Genomic DNA, 17408 nt, shown 5'->3' with positions numbered 1-17408 from the left:
TGACCGTTCAGCACAATGGACAGTGCCCATGTGTTGGGTGAGCTTAGGTGGAGATGAGCATCTCTTTTTTTTTTTTTTTTTTTTGCGGTACGCGGGCCTCTCACTGCTGTGGCCTCTCCCGTTGTGGAGCACAGGCTCCGGACACGCAGGCTCAGCGGCCATGGCTGACGGGCCCAGCCGCTCCGCGGCATGTGGGATCTTCCCGGACTGGGGCACGAACCCGTGTCCCCTGCATCGGCAGGCAGACGCCCAACCACTGCACCACCAGGGAAGCCCGAGATGAGCATCTCTTGCAACATTCAATATATATATATATATTTTTTTCTTACTTAATTATGGTTTTAGTGTAGTATATAGCACAATATGGGCAGCCCTTTTTCAATCCATTCAACAATTCAGCACCATCCATGTCCAGTCTAAAAAATTCCTGAAGAGTGGGCTTTCATCTTTGGTACCACCTTACGAATTATTCTTGGTTTGCAATAATAGCTGCAAAGAAGCAAAAAAGCTGGTACCTTCACCTTGTCTGTGAGTACAAATGCTGGTACTCTGATTGCTGCAACCACTGAGGCCAATTAAAATAATACTGTAACACACAGGAGTGATACATCCAGTTCCCAGGTTCCAGATAAGAGCAGCCATGCCCATATAGGAGGGGATCACCCATCCCCATTGGTTAAGGCCTTCGGTTTGTTGCCCTCAGAGTAGAATAAAACACTGTGTTCCCACGGACAAGGAACTCCACAAGAACCCATGGTCTACTTTTGGACACGGACTTTAAGGACCACACATGCCAGGCACTTCTAGAAACAGGACTGGCCTGCGGCGCTCACACTTGGAGAAGCTTCTGTTTTGGCAGCACAAACTAAAAACTTCTTAGTGTATTCTGGTTTTAGCCTCCTCTCCTGAGTGAAGCAGCCAGGGATTGCCAAGTTCCACAAGCCCTCAATCGAATGCTCAGCATTAATTCTCTCCATGGTCTTCTTACAGCCAGGCTACAATTTCCCCTTCCCATCCAGGGGTGGCATCCTCAGCGTGGAAAGCCTCCTCCTTGACAGTGCCAAACTCGGGATCCAGTGCTTTGACGTGGTACCGATGATTTCCCTCCCGCTCAGTCAACAGCTGCTTTAAGATCCTTCAGTGTCACCTCCCCCAACCTCTTCGGTATATTGACCATGAAGGGCGTAAGTGGTCGGCCAGTGAAACAGAGCACCTTCGTGCAGGCGCTGCTGACAGCTGGAGAGCTCTGTGAGTGAGGCAACTTTGAATGCGGGGGCCAGGACTCCCGGCATTCACTACCTGCTTGAGTTCTGGGTGACTTGCCCCGAACCCTTCTGTCCTGTCTCCTCTGGGTCTCCATGGCGCGTGGGCGCTCCATGAGGCCGGAGATGCCCTGCCCCGAGCTGTCGATGGTGTGGTGCTGAGGGTCGTGGCCACCGAAGCTGCTGCGAAGGCTGCGGAGGGCATCCCGAACGAGCTGCAGGTCGCTGCTCCCTCTGTGAGTGACTGAAGCAGCGCCTTTTCCTGCCACTGGAAGGAGAAAACCATTGCTTTGAGCGCTGTGACTGCTGCAGTGGGTCACCTCCTCCGCCTCTCTTTTCACACAGTGAGTCAAAAGCACGTCTTTGTGTTCCAGCTCCCGCTTCAGATCCACCTGCTGGTAAATGGCCTCAGAGAGTTTCCGAAGTGCTTCCTCCGGCTTGGCCTGGTACTGCTTCAGGAGGCGGTCCTTCTGCCCCAGTTCTTTTTTATATTCTGCCGAGAGCCGATTCCTCTCGTCTAGCTTCCTCTGCAGATCCACGTTCTTGTGCGGCTCATCTTCGTGCATATTTGCCCTCAGCCGTTCTTGTCTGAGCTGAAGGACAGACGTGTCCTGCTGAGTCATCCTTTACCCCCTGGAAGTTTCTGGCTTCTTGTTTATACTTCAGCAGCTCCTTCTTTAGGTCCTGATTCTCCTCCATACTCTGATCCAGACGACTTTGGATTGTAATCAGTTGTTCCTCGGGATTGACTCCTGGTTCACAGAGGGCCAAGGGCCTCTCCCGTTCATCTTCGGGTAAGGATCCATTGAGCAGTAAGGCCTGTAATCCTGATATCATTCTCCTGGCTTCCTCCATTTCTTTTTCCAAATGTTCTTGTTGTTTCAACAGCTGTTCTTCCCATGAAGTCTCCAGCTAGGGCCGGGGGCTGCCTGGTCTCCAGTCCCGGGATAATGGAGAGTCTGTCTCCTCTGTTTTGTTCTCTATTCCTTCAGAGGGAATAATCACGAAATCTGCCTTCTCCTCCGACTGGGTTATAATGGAGTCGCTCTTTGCACTGTGGATAGGACTGGGGGAAGTCAGGCATTTGACTTGCGTCCCTCCCATGGGCCCCCTCGTGGCTCCGGCTTCAGCAAGTCGGCTTCCTGGGGTGAAGTGGGAGGCTGAAAGTCACAGCGCTCCCCAATTTGGGCATGTCTCCCCGCGCTGAGGCCCGAAGAACGACTCCACGGGCAGGCCAACTACCAGAGCCGCTCGCCCCGGTGCCGAGAGGGAGGAGGGAGGACAGAGAAGCAGGCATCTCGGCCCCAGGGACGGGGATGCTCCCAGCTCTGAGGCGCGCTGTCCTGGCAACTCAGACACTGCAGCAGCCCGGCCTCGGCGGAAGCCGCCTCCCCTCGCAGGCTGCGGTCCCCGGAAGCGGCATTGCCGCGCGGCTCCGGGCGTGCCCACGGGCGCAGGCATTTAAACCCATCTCCGACCCACCGGAGAAAACCGACATTCAATATTTTCACTACACTGTGCACATCCCCCGTGCCTGGCTTCTTATCGCTAGGAGCCATTGCTTCTTTGAAGCTGGGAACTTACTGGTTTCTAAGGGCATCTAACTATGGCTTACCCATCTCTCAGTAACTAAACACACTCCAGACATTCACATACGACACGTGATTTGGGATGAGATGCCTCAGAGAGCCTTTGCAGGTGGAAAAATGGAGGGAAGTTGTGTGGTGATGGGACTTATCTCTGCCACCTAGACATGCAATAAAAAGTCCATTAAATCTCTCTCTCTCTCTCTCTCTCTCTCTCTCTCTCTCACACACACACACACACACACACACACACACACACACACAGAGAGAGAGAGAGACAAAGCATTCACTGAGCACTGGCTGTGGCCCAGCCCTTATTAGGGACTGAGAAAGAGTGGATAAAACAGTGCCACTTGAGGCTGACTTTGCACAGCTCTCGCCTATAGCAGCTCATATTCACACAGAGGAGATATGCATCGACAAACATTTATTTCTTTTCCATTCTTGAAATTTGCAGAACTCTCTCAGGGAAAACACTAAACCTATTAAAATATGCAAAAAATGAAGCAGCAACTTCGCTGGGTAGCAAAACCCCCAAACCTCACAATCCCTCAGTGACTGGAGGCTGGGACACCTGCTTCAAAGGTAGCCCTTTCCTGGTTCCCCTGTCTACTGCACCAGCAGGGTCCTGCCCACTGCTGCTGGGGACACAACGCTGGGTAATGGCATAGATGTCCAAGGACAACAAAGTTTGGTGACTTTTTATGGATTAAATATATATTTATTGGGACTTCCCTGGTGGTGCAGTGGTTAAGAATCTGCCTGCCAATGCAGGGGACACAGGTTCAAGCCCTGGTGTGGGACAATCCCACATGCCACAGAGCAACGAAGCCCCTGCGCCACAACTACTGAGCCCGCGAGCCACAGCTACTGAGCCCGTGTGCTACAACTACTGAAGTCCACGCGCCTAGAGCCCGTGCTCCACAACAAGAGAAGCCACCGCAATGAGAAGCCCACGCACCGCAATGAAGAGTAGCCCCTGCTCACCGCAACTAGAGAAAGCCCGCATGCAGCAACGAAGACCCAATGTAGCCAAAAATAAATAATAAATAAAATAAATAAAATAGAAAAAAAAATCACTTTGTGGAAAGACACTTTGGGACCATGTAAATAGCCTGATCCTCACCAAACTTCCTCCACGAGCATCGTTGATGTTTCTTGGTTTGATTATTACTATGATCGTTGACAAATCCAAGATTACGTCTACATTTATTAGATGGCATCTTCTGTAGGGGAAAAAAAAACCCTTTCTCTACTCCACATTTATTTATTTATCTATCTATCTATTTATTTATATTAGTATAGACTCAGGGATCCCTATTTTATTTATTATTTATCTTGAGGCTCAGATTATCTCAGCTTTGGCCAGTGAGAACCCCTTCAAGCTGGCTTCTGTGTCCTTTTGATATAGTCCCTCCATCCTTTAAGCACTTCCCAACTTTCTGGAACGAGATAGTCCTGACTCATCTTGTGATTTATCTGTCCCAGCCCTAGAATTTGTCATTTCTCAGAGGCAAATTAGTTTCTTTTAGTGGAGGATGGTATCTAGAAACCAAGATCTGGGCAGTAGGTATGCTTACAGCTTTTGAAACGTTGTCAGTGATTTTCTGACTCTTAAGCCAGGAACAGAATGTTACCTTCAAGCTTTAACCTTCTGGACTAGTGACTGCAAAACCTGTTCAGGTGGTGGGCAACATGGACATAATGAGACTTTTTTTTTTTTTTTGCGGTATGCGGGCCTCTCACTGCTGTGGCCTCTCCCGTTGCAGAGCACAGGCTCCGGATGCGCAGGCTCAGCGGCCATGGCTCATGGGCCCAGCCGCTCCGTGGCATGTGGGATCTTCCCGGACCGGGGCATGAACCCGTGTCCCCTGCATCGGCAGGCGGACTCTCAACCACTGCGCCACCAGGGACGCCCCTGGCTCTTTCTTGACAGGTTTCAAATAAGAAGTGTCTAGCTAGGCTGAGGAATTGCTGACCGGAGAAATTCCAGCTAGAATGTTTGGCTGCTGTATGTTCCATGAAGTTGAGGGCATCTCCTGGAGATGGGAATCTATTTTAAATAGTGTGTCTTCATAAATTCACACAGATATTTTGTCTGTTTGATGCATTAAATGGCCAAAGAACAACTTTCATTGGAACTCTATTAAACCAACATCAGTGAGCACCCACTGAGGGTCAGATGCTGGATTAGACAGTGGGGAAATTTGACAGAGCGTCACCTGTCCTTACTCCGGCAGGTCCCACTGTCTACTTGGGGGAGTCACCTGTGGAAAGAAATAAATATGGCAGATTGAACACACATATTTACTCTCCGTAACTCACAAAAACTGCAGTGAAGTTTGTTTGGATAAAAATACAGTTGGTTGTTTTGAAAATGAGAATTCATTTCAACATGATTGATATATTATGGAACAATTTGAGCCTAATGTGAATTTCACATTTGCTTTTGCACAATTTTATATGTAAGGCACATGGGTGAATGTGGATAACTGAGCCACGTAGAAATACACAAAACGCACACAACTCAAACCACTACCACCTGCTTCAGTTCACAACCCACACTCATCCACATTAGCTGTTACAACTTTCCATCAAATTTCAGGTAACCCTCCTCCTGCTAATAACATACAACTCACAAGAACTTCACAATAACTCAAGCTGCAACCCTTCCGGTGCCCATGTCCACAAGCAAATGTCAAGTCTTTTTCCAGGTAAGACACTTTATTTATTGTAGTCGTTATGTATTTCTTAGCCATTTAATATGTGTAAAACTGTGCTACTGTTTTTATTAGGCTCCTATCTTTTTAACGAGTCACTGATGACGTTTTTGAGTATTGTGTCCCTAACCCCTTTTCCCCTCCATAAGCTCTGTGGTTTTGTTGCATGATTTTGCGCAGTATGGTGATAAAAAAAAAACCTTTTGTTTAAATTGACGTATAGTTGATGTACACATAGTACTGTGATTTTCAGGAATGTGTATATCATGTTATAGCAGAACCGTTGTGTGTAAGACAAAGAAAACAGCAAGGGTTAAGGCAGAACACTTCTGGAAGCTAGAAAGTAGAACAAGTTGTAACTGACTGTGAGCTAATAGAAAAATAAATATATTGATCTCTGCCCCCCAACCTCCCATTCCTGGCACAGAGCTCCTAAAACCCTCATAATTCCCTAAGTGATAAGAGCCTGAGGAACATCTTTTGTTCTTTTCAGGAGGCTCTGGGTGAGCTCCAGGATGGCAATCCATGAACAGAAGCTTGGAATTTTTATCTCCACCCTCCGCCCCCCCCCCCCCGCCGCCCCCCGCCACCACCATCTTCCAGAGACGGGAGAGGGGTTGGAAATGGAGTTAATAATTGATCACATCTATGTGAGGAAGCCTCCATAAAATCCCAAGAGAAGGGGGTTTGGAGAGCTTCTAAATTGCTGAAAACATCCATGGATGGGGCTGGGGGAGTGATGCAACCCAACTCCATGGGGACAGAAACTCTTGCTCCTGGGACCCTCCCACAGCTTGCCCCATGTATTTCTCATCTGGCTGTCCACTGTATCCTTTATCATATCCTTTAATAAACTGGTTAGCATAAATGTTTCCCTGAGTTCTGTGAGTCACTCTAGCAAATTAATGGAACCTGAGGAAGGGGTCGTGGGAACCTCAGATTTATAGCAAATCAACCAGAAGCACACCTGACCACCTGGACTTGTGACTGGTGGCTGAAGGGAGGGGGCAATTTTGTGGGACTGAGCCCTTAATCTGTGGGACCTGACCCTATCTCTAGGTGGATAAGTTCCAGAGTGGAGTAAATTGTAGGACATCTGGATGGTGTTGCAGAATTGCTTGGTGTGGGGAAAACTTCCCGTACATTTGGCCACCAGAAGTGTCAGAAGTGAAGTGTTCTGTGTGAGTAGTAAAGGAGACACATGGGAGGAGAACTCCAGGTTTTTAAATACACTATCTTAGACCCAAGAAAGTTGACTCTTAAGCCAGCTGGGAGAAAGAAGGCATCTACAGAGAGAGCGCTTCAGAAATCTGCATGGATTCTCCTTGGGTCTATGGTTGAGTAACCAGTCTTGTATGCATAGAATGATACTCCATGAGGTTAGGCAAAGAATGACTGCGGAGTTGTAAGCTGAACGATTTTCAGAGCTCATTCAAGTTAGAACCAATCAGAGAGGAGAGTCCTTAATAGACACCCGGGGCACTCAGCAGAGACCCCAGAAGGATCATGTGCTAGTGGAAAGCCCAAGGTAGTCCAGAGTAAAGACTGCTCTGAACTTACCCTAACAGAGCTTAACGCTGGGGGACTTAAGATACCTAATTCCAAGACTTAATATAAAGCTACTGTAATTAAGACAGTATGATATTGGCAAAAGGATAGACACATAGACCAATGGAATGGAATAGAATCTAAAAATAGACCCACACATATATGGTCAATTGATATTTGACAAAGACAAAAAGGCAATTCCATGGAGAAAGAATAGTCTTTTCAACAAAGGGTCCTGGAAGAACTGGGTATCCATTAAAAAAAAAAAAGAATTTGATGCATTACACAAGAACGAACTATAAATGGATCATAGACATTAACATAAAAGGTAAAACTATATAACTTCCAAAAGAAAGCATAAGAGAAAATCTTTACAATTTTGGGGTAGAGAGAGAGTTCTTTGCTAAGAAACAAAAAGCATGAAGCATAAAAGAAAACATTTGATAAACCAGACTTCATCAAAATAAAACCTTTTGCTTTTCAAAAGACATAATTAAGTAAATCAAAAGTCAAGTCAGCCTGGTAGAAAATATTCATAGTTTATATATTTGACAACGGACTTGAATGTAGAATACAGAAAGAACACTTACAACTTGGTAAGAAGACAAATAGCCCAGTTTAGAAATGGGTAGATTATTTGATCATACACATCACAGAATAAGATGCATGAAAGGCTGGTAAGCACATGAAAATATGCTTAATGTTATTAATTATTAGGGAAATCAAATTAAAACCACAGTGAGATCCACTAAACCCCCATTAGAATTATTGATAATATCAAGTATTAGTGAGTGTGTGGAGCAATTAGAATGTTCATGTGTTGATGGTAGAAAAGTAAAATCGCATAACCACTTTGGAAAATCACATTGCAGTTTCTTATCAAGTTAAACATATATTTACTTATGACCCAGCAACTCCACTTCTAGGTATTTATTTACCCAAGAGAAATGAAAATGTATGTCCATAAAAACTGCATGTAGAAGAGCTCTCGTATCAGGTATTCAATATAGCCCCAAATGGGAAAGAACTCAAATGTCCATAAAAGGTATGGATTGTGCTATATACATGTGATGGAGTGCTACTCAGCGATAAAAAGAAATGAAGTCTTACCCATGCAACAGCATGGATGAATCTCAAAAAATTTATGTTGAGCAAAGAAGCTAGACACTAAAGAGTACTTACTGTATAATTCTATTTATATGAAATTCTAGAAGAGACATCTATTCTATAGTGACAGAAAAGAGATGAGTGTTTGCTTGGGGACTAGGGTTGTGGGCATTGATTATAAAGAGGCACAAGGAGATCCTTTGCGGGTAATGGGTATGTTCTATATCTTTATTTTGGTGGTGGCTACACGAGTGTATACCTTTATCAAAACAGATCCAACTGTACACTTAAAATGGATGCATTTTATTGTATGCAAATTGTACTTCAATAAAATTGATTTAAAAAATCTAGAAGATTGATTGAAATCTATTTATGAGCCATTGGACCTTGGAATCCCCTCCCCTCCTCAGAACAGCCAGACACTGTTCCTCCCCACCTCCACAGAGGACTTCAGTTTTATTCTCTGGAGTTGGTTAAACAGAGGGTCTTTATAACAAGGCACAGTGGGGCATAGACACCTTACTGAAAAGATGGTGAATGAAGTAAAGTTTACAAGCAAGTGCTGAGACCCCCAGCCCTCTTCTCTCATTTGTTTTCCAGAATGATAGAAGTCAGACTTACAGATTCCAGGAAGGGGTTTGGAAGATTTTTCTGACCAGCTGCAAAGGAAAGACCCAGAACACTGTTACTGGAATCTCTCCATGTGAATAGCTTAGCTAGCTCACTCTACAGAGAGCTTAGCATTGACATGCTTCATGCACGCTCATGGAGCTCTTAGTGCTGCCTCTGGAAATGTGAGTAATCAGTCACGGACCGATAGTCATCTGAGAAGAGCCTCCAACATAAAAACTGAAGCTCAGAAAACAAACAGGAAAAAAAATCTGGAGGAAGCAGAGACCAACTAGGGAGATGAAAATATTAAAACTAAAAATCTCCCTTTTATTAGTATTTTCAAAGAAAAAGAGAAGATAGATTATTCTTGAAACAAGAACAGGATACAATAAAAAAATGCCTAGTTAGAAAAAAAAATCAGCCCTTGGAAATATAAAAACTATGATAGCAGAAATGAAAACTTGTGTAAATTATTTTGAAAAGAATATGAAGGAAGTTTAGAAAATAGAGAAAAAGGGTAAAGATAAGGGAAATAGGACACCAAAGATAAGAAAGTTAGGGAACCAGTTCAAAGAGGTCCAGCATTTAAGTAAGAAGAGTCCCAGAAAGAGAGAACAAGGAAAATATAAGGGGAGGAAAAAAGAGAAAGAATCCCAGAAAAACTTCCAGAACTGAAGGACATAAGTTTGCAGGTTGAAATGGACCACTAAATCTCCAACAGATAACAAATCATTTTACGGGGAACAGAGAAGACTCTACAAACTTACAGAGAGGAGAAAAGTTTCATATACAGAATCTAGAATCAGAATGACTTCAAACTTGTCAGCAGTAATATTAGCAGCCAGAAGACAATGAAAACCATAAAAATTTTGAGGGAAAACATTTTCCAACTCAGAATTCTATAGCTGTACAAACTATGAATTAGTTTGAGCCCGTGTCCCCTGCATTGGCAGGTGGACTCTCAACCACTGCGCCACCAGGGAAGCCCTCAATTACTTTTGAGTATAAAGAACATTCAGACATGCATTTTGTCAACACATTTACCTCATCTTTCTCAGAAAGCTGGAGGATATGCTCTATCAAAACTAAGGGGTAAACTAAGAAAGAGGAAGAGATAGAATGCAGGAAACAGGGATTAAAGTGCAAGAGAGAAAATAAGGGGTCCATCCATCTTTCGATCTATCTATATCTGGGGCATACTGGGAAAATGGTGGCTGAAGTGGGGAAGGGAGACTTTCTTTTTCCCATTGTCCTGCTGGGATACTCAACCAATAGGATAAAAAGCTAACCATCTAGGGCTTCCCTGGTGGCGCAGTGGTTGAGAGTCCGCCTGCCGATACAGGGGACACGGGTTCGTGCCCCGGTCCGGGAGGATCCCACATGCCGTGGAGTGGCTGGGCCCGTGAGCCATGGCCGCTGAGCCTGCGCGTCCGGAGCCTGTGCTCCGCAATGGGAGAGGCCACAACAGTGAGAGGCCCGCGTACCGGAAAAAAAAAGAAAAAGCTAACCAGCTAATGAGTGGTTGGGGGAAGTTTGGTTTCTTGCTGGACCCCAGAGGAGATACATCAGAAGCTTTGAGTTCTTAGAACACTAGACCCTGGTGAAATTTCAGAACTTTAAAAAAAAAAAAAAAAAAAAGAGTGAAAATCCTAAAAATGCCCAGACATAAAACAATCAACAACAAAAACAGGTTATCTGAAAAGGAAAGAGAATTATACTGGCACTGAAGTTATCAGCTACAACTTGGAAAGCCCGAGGGCCATGGAAAAGACTCACAGCTTCCAGGGGGAAGGAATCTTGGCCAAAATATTGTTAAAGTATTAGGGTAGAAGGCAGACATTTTCAGATCTGCAAGATCCATGAACCATTTCTCAGGAACCTATTCAAGAAGGTAGTTAAGACAAATGAAAATTAAATTTGAATGAAAATAGAGACATCTCAAGATAAAAGAAGACCAAAAGCATATCAAGCAGTGGAGAGCAATAAATCTAGTAAAATCTATAGCAAGTAAATGGATGATGATAAACTGACTTTTAACTATGTTATAAATTAGAAAAGATCTTTGAAATAGAAGACAAGGGGAAAAATCCTTAGCAGAAAGTTGAACTTAAAATGACAGATTATTTCAACCAACCCCAGGAGATGGGATAGAGAGATGATGGTGTTGAGAGGAAAGAGGGGATGAGGATTTGGAAATAAAAAACAAAATAGGTGGAGGGTGTCACATGACTATATACTTTTGGTATGTTGATGGAGAAGTACTGGTTCAAATATAACTTGAAGTCTGAAAGTAATTATTAGTAAACTTGAGATAGATAGAAAAACTGCCAAACACCAGAGAGGAGAAACATGAATTAAAAAAAGAAAAAACCATAAGGACACCCACTAACATAGTGACCAACAGGGACAGGTAAGGGGACTGGGATTTAAGGAAGTGAAGGGAGAACTTTCATTTTTCCCTCTATGTTCTTCTTGAATTTTTGAATTCTTTTAAACAAGTAAGACACATTGATTAATTGCCTTTATAATTAAAGACAATGACGTAAGGAACTCTGAAAAGTTAACAGAGGTCAAAGATGCAAGGTGATACCATCTGCAATGTCGTCGGAGAACTGCTCTGCCCCGACTCTCCCTTTCTTTCCCAGCATAGTTGTTCATTTTCTACAAATGATTAATGACTGTTGCTTGAGGAAAGGGCTAGAGAATGGTATGTAGATAACTCCTGAGGCCCCAAGGTGAAAAATGAAGAATATATGCTATAAATGAAGATGGCTATCTGTGCACTTAACGCGTTCTCATTTGTTGCAGAAGGGAGACGCTCTGGCAGCCCTCCGGGAGATTCAGTGTTCTCATTGTTAGAAAATTGGAGTCTGTGATGGGACTTAGGTGACCCCAGGTTGGAAGCCACTAGAGGGATGGCCTGGTGAGATCTCTGGCCTAGGTCTTCTTAACCTAGAAGTTAGGGCACCTGGATTTTTGTTGTGTCTCTGCCATTTTTATGAGCCATCTGTCTTTGTGCGAGTCATTTAACCTCTCTGAGGCTCATTTCTCACCCCGGAAAGATAGTGCTGCTACAGAGTCAGCATTCTTTAAATGTTTGTTGAATAGATCAATGATCAAAGGAATGAATGAAGTGGCTTGTCTAAGGCCCGTGGGAGCCGTACCTGAAGCCCACAGGCGTCTATGCAGCCCGATGCTCTAGCGGCTTAACACGCAGTGAAGGTGGTCCCTCCCTACTCACGCCCCGCACTCACCGGCCTCCGCACTCTGCACACTTCCTGGAGGATCCGCTCCTGGTTCTTCACGGAGCACAGGACCAGCGTGCAGACCACCACATCCATGGAGTCGTCGGCCACCTGGTGCAGGTCCTCCCCGGCAGCCACCAGGAAGTGCTCAAACTGCAGGTGTCGGTTCTCAGCAATGCTCTTGATCAAGAACTTCTCAAAGTTGGGGTTGGGATCAATACAGGTCACCCGGCATCCAGGCGGGTAGAACTTGAATTTGGGCCCTGTGCCACAGCCCAGCTCCAGCAGGGAGAGCTTCCCGGAGGGGCCTCCGAACTCCTGTAGATTGCTGAGGAGCTCCTGCTTCTTGCTCGCCACCTGTTCGTTGTACATCACAGTAAACCTTGCCAAGAAGTAGGGGAGCGATTTTTTGCATATCCGGTTCCGCAAGCCCAGGAAGTCCAGCAGGTACATGGGAAATGCCAGGATGCAGACGGAAAGAAAGAGAGGGTGGGTGAGGACTGCCAGGGGCAGCGTGCAGGAAAGAGAGCCATGGGGACGGGTGGAGGAATGGGAGCGGGGTGGGGGGTGGCGCCACCCCCTCGGGGAATGGAACACCCTGTAAACCCCCCAGTAGCACCGAGTCGTCAAATGAAGGACACATCAAGGGGAGTGGTGTCTCAAGTCTCAACCTCCTTGGGCTCCTACCAGAAAAGACACGGTAGGAATCACCACGGGCAGGTGCTCCAACTCCCGCTTACTGAGCCCTTAAGTACATTTTCCACATTATCTTCTTCAATGCTTAAAAGGACTCATGAGACAGACACTCTTAATCCCCCATTTTACAGAAGGAGAAACTGGGTCTCACAGAAGGTAGCTGCAAGGTCGTGTAGCTGGGAAGCACAGCCGAGTCAGAGTCCCCATCTTTCACCTGGAGCTGCCTGGTTTCCCGGGAGACTGCTGATCTCCTCTAGGGAGAGTCACTGTCACGCGGACTGAGATCAGAGAAAGTGCGTGCATAGGATGATTGGGTAGAGCATTTGGTGAGAAGAGCCCCACAGAATGTTCTGGAAGCAGAAATAGCCATTCTCTTAGAGTCTAGAAACGTCTCTGAACTAGCCTGCTCTGCCCACACCTTGGAATATCTAGATCCTTGTCCACCCTTAGCTGATTCCTGCCATAGACGAGGGCGTTTGTCCTCTACGCCAGGGCTGGATACCGTCCAGCCCACTCTTAAATCCATCTTCCACCTCCACCCGCCTCGCTCCCTTAATTAGCTCCGCCCCCCTCTCATACTTAACATCTCTCTTTGCGGCCCTTCTCCTTCTCCTCTGCCAATCTGCCTGCTCAAGTCTCTTATCCTACAATAATCCTTTCCTTGAGTTTTCTTTCCTTTCAAGCTAATTTCCCGTCTCGCTTCCTCTTACTGCCAAGGCTCCGTTAGAAATTGTGTTCAGCACTCACAGTTTCCGCGTCCTTAACTCATTCAGACCTCAGCCCACTGACATTCGGCTTCTACCCCTACAGCGCCAATGAACGTGCATGCAGACAAATGGAAGGCCGTCAGAGGGAGGGGAGGAACAGGGGAGAAGGAGAGGGTGACTGTACTAGGGAGTGGTGGCCACGGAATGGAAGCCTGTATCTGAGGAGGTGCGGGACGCTGGCATCCAGGGCGCAGGTGGAGAGACAATCTGTCCTCAGAGCCTGGAGGCAGAGAGAAAAGATGGGTGCGGAGGTAAGTTCAGCTGGGGGAAAGAAGGTAAGAGAGTTCCTTTGCTTTATTACAAAGTGAATCAGTTATACATATACATATGCTCCCATATCTCCTCCCTCTTGCATCTCCCTCCCTCCCACCCTCCCTATCCCACCCCTCTAGGTGGTCACAAAGCACCAAGCTGATCTCTCTGTGCTATGCGGCTACTTCCCACTAGCTATCTATTTTACGTTTGGTAGTGTATATATGTCCATGCCACTCTCTCGCTTTGTCACAGCTCACCCTTCCCCCTCCCCACATCCTCAAGTCCATTCTCTAGTAGGTCTGTGTCTTTATTCCCGTATATATGGTAAGAGAGTTTTTAACGAGAGGGCTTTGATTTTCTCAATGAAGAAGAAGGCTATGATCTATTGCTGAGAACGAGGGTGTAGGGTACAGGGTTGGCGATAGGAAGAGAGTAAAGAAACTTTGCAGCAGCAACCAGGGGGACTGGGAGAAATTGCTGACCAAAGGCAGAGAGAAGCCTTTAGTAGCAAAGAGGATGCAGGTGAGCCTGGGGACTGTGAGTCAGTGGTGACACCGGATCTTGAAGATATGGTTTTCTTCACGAGGCACTGCAGTTTAGAGCAGAGAAGGTCAGCATTTAGGCTAAACAGGGCTGGGGGTCTATCCAGGTGTAGGAGACTGAAGGGTAGGGGCCAGAGAAGGAGGGGTACAAGGAGTCCAAGCTGGAAAGAAAGTGTGAAGGAGGGTAGGGGGGTTAGAAAATGGAATGATTGGGTTCAGGACTGGACAAGCTGGTGTGGCTGAAGAACCCAACTGCTGAAAGTCAGAGAGTTATGAATGGTACCGTGGTGTGAGATCAGAGTTTGAAACTTCAGAGACGAACCAGTTTAGGGTCTAGAGAGGGGACAAGGGCAGAGACAAGAGAAAAAGGATGAACGTGAAAGTCACTGGAACTGAGGAGCTAAGGAATGATCAGGCTAAGATGCTGAGTGGGTCACGTGCCTGGAGATGAGGGTGCCGGGGTGAAGAGGATCACACAGGACCAGGTGCCAGAGTCCCTGGTGAGTGTGAGGGAGTGGCCAGGGGATTAGGAGGTGACTGTGGGGCCCGCAGGGACCAGCCACAGGGGAGGGGATGGACGTGGTATAGCATGAGGCTCCTGGGACATTTAAAAAAGTACAGTGAGTTTGTACAATCCATATATAAAGGTAAAATTTCAATCAGTATATAAAGGCTTTTTTTTTCAATAGATAGCATTCCTCTGAATGTATGTAGCCCAATGCATTGAATCACATCCCACTGATGGGCATTTATGTTGTTTCCTGTTTTTCTCTAGTATAAAATAATGGAGGTACAGACCACATGTATGTGTGCACTTTTGGAGAGAACATCTGTAGGATAAGTTCGTGGCAGTGAATGTACTTGATCAAGGACAAGTGTATTCATTTTATTTGTTTTGTTTATTGAGGTAAAGGCAAATGTCTTTAATTTTGATAGCTATTGCCAACTTGCCCTCTAAAGAAGATGCGACAATAGATGACCCCGCGCACAAAGGACAGAACTTTCTGTTACCCACACACTTTCCAACACTGTTAGCAAACTAGTCTTTGATAATCTGACAGGTGCAAATGGCTTTTTATTGCTATTCTGTGGCATTTCTTCAATTTGAATGAAGTTGAGTATTTTTTTTTTCATATTTACTATTTGATTTTGTTTCTTTCTTTTCTTTTTTTTTTTTTTTTTTTTTTTTTTTTGCGGTACGTGGGCCTCTCACTTTTGTGGCCTCTCCCGTTGCGGAGTACAGGCTCCGGACGCGCAGGCTCAGCGGCCATGGCTCACGGGCCCAGCCGCTCCGCAGCATGTGGGATCTTCCCGGACCGGGGCACAAACCCGTGTCCCCTGCATCGGCAGGCGGACCCTCAACCACTGCGCCACCAGGGAAGCCCCTTTCTTTTCTTTTTTAATAAGTTACCTAGTAGTTCAAACTGCCAAGGTTCAAATCCTGGCTTTTCTACGTACTAGCTGTGTGACCACGGGCCATTTACTTAAATTCGTTGTGTTTCAATTTCTTCTTAAAATGAGATAATAACATACACTATGCGAAGTGCTTAGAACAGAGCCAGGCACATGCTAAGTAAGTACTCTATAAGCATTGGCTGATAATATCCACGTCTGTTGCCCACTTTTCTGCTGCGTTGTCTTTTCCTTATGGATTTGTCTCTTCTGGAAAGCCTGTTGGCTGTCATATATGTGTTTTGTCATTTGACTTTACTTTTTAAAAATTTTTTTGCGGTACGCGGGCCTCTCACCGCTGTGGCCTCTCCTGTTGCGGAGCACAGGCTCTGGACACGCAGGCTCAGCGGCCATGGCTCACGGGCCCAGCCGCTCCACGGCATGTGGGATCTTCCCGGACCGGGGCACGAACCCGTGTCCCCTGCATCGGCAGGTGGACTCTCAACCACTGCGCCACCAGGGAAGCCCCTTGACTTTATTTTTAAGATATTACATTCCATGAGAAGATATTACATGGCTTTTGTTATGACTGCAATCATTGGAATTCCAAGACAATGAAAACACATTATGCCTTAAATATTTGATACTTTAGGAATTTGAGGAGGTGTTTTGAGGGGTTGGACAATGAGTAATGGAGCCAGAAAGAATGTCTCCCCCACCTCTCCAGAGAGGACCAGCCACTTCCAGCTTTGAGGGCTGCAGGACCGTGGTATCTGGACAGGTTTAGTGACATCAAGCAGGGCTGCGGAACTTGGGCTGCTTGTTTGTTCACAGCTGGGTCCAGAGGTGCAAGGGAGGCCAGGAGGGCAGTGGGAGGACAAGTGATGTGCATGGCGGGTGTGTGTGTGTGTGTGTGTGTGTGTGTGTGTGTGTCTGTGTCTGTGTCTGTGTGACAGAACGCTACAGAGATGGAAGCGAGCCTCTGGATTACGGAAGGACAACTGCGAAAGGCTTTGGAAATGAATTCATCTCAAGATTATGCCCGGAATCTCCTCACAGGGTCTCTGTGAGGCCAGCAGAGGCATGGGCTGGTGAGAGACTGGGTTTAGATGAACCAATGGACGGGGCAGTCTTGTGGGGCAGGAATTTGATCCTCGGCCTCTTGGTGTTGACACTCCTCGTGAAGCCCTCCAGAGGGCGTTTCTGGGGGCAGCCTGGCACCCAGCGGGCTCATGGCGTTGGCCTAGGAATGGAGAGACAGGAAGAGACTGGTGAGGGCTGGAGCCACCAGGAGCGCTTGGGGGAGGGGATGGGGAGGCGATGGGCGGATCCTGGGTGGGTCTGGAATGGGGAAATGTGGCCGGAGGCGAGGCTGCATCCTGGGCCTGAAAAGCCCACAGACCGTTTCCCCTTTGTAGTGTCCTCCCAGCTCTCTCTCCCCATGAAACTGAGGATTTCATCTCTGGTGAAGAAGCTGTGGCCCAGGGTGGGGCAGCGACTTATTCAGGGTCACAAACATTGCCTTGCCAGAGTTCCCAGGCCAGGCTCTAGGGAAGCAATGGGGGTGGCAGGGAAGGGAGGGATTCCTGGCATGGGCAGGGCATAGCCTCCAGAGGGCAGATCCAGGTTTGGGGGGGGCAGCTGTGGAACTTGGGTGGGTTTAGGGGGTGGAGGGC

At 46.6% G+C, this 17408-nt stretch overlaps 1 protein-coding gene and 1 pseudogene across 1 annotated transcript; both read right to left on the bottom strand.

The window, feature by feature from the left end:
* Positions 1 to 963: 963 nt before the first annotated feature.
* Positions 964 to 2366, bottom strand: LOC136131147 (dixin pseudogene; annotated as a pseudogene).
* Positions 2367 to 3457: 1091 nt separating this feature from the next.
* On the bottom strand, positions 3458 to 16966 carry LOC136131384 (thiol S-methyltransferase TMT1A-like). The gene is made up of 4 exons (XM_065888169.1): positions 16954 to 16966; positions 12086 to 12580; positions 4756 to 4884; positions 3458 to 3489 (listed from the first exon to the last, which is right to left on the bottom strand). The coding sequence occupies exons 1-4, from the start codon at positions 16964 to 16966 to the stop codon at positions 3458 to 3460; spliced, it is 669 nt and encodes a 222-aa protein (XP_065744241.1).
* Between the last annotated feature and the right edge of the window lie 442 nt (positions 16967 to 17408).

The sequence above is a fragment of the Phocoena phocoena genome, chromosome 11 (assembly GCF_963924675.1).
Source record: "Phocoena phocoena chromosome 11, mPhoPho1.1, whole genome shotgun sequence".
NCBI classification, from domain to species: Eukaryota; Metazoa; Chordata; class Mammalia; order Artiodactyla; family Phocoenidae; genus Phocoena; species Phocoena phocoena.
This window is presented reverse-complemented; position numbering and strand designations above follow the sequence as displayed.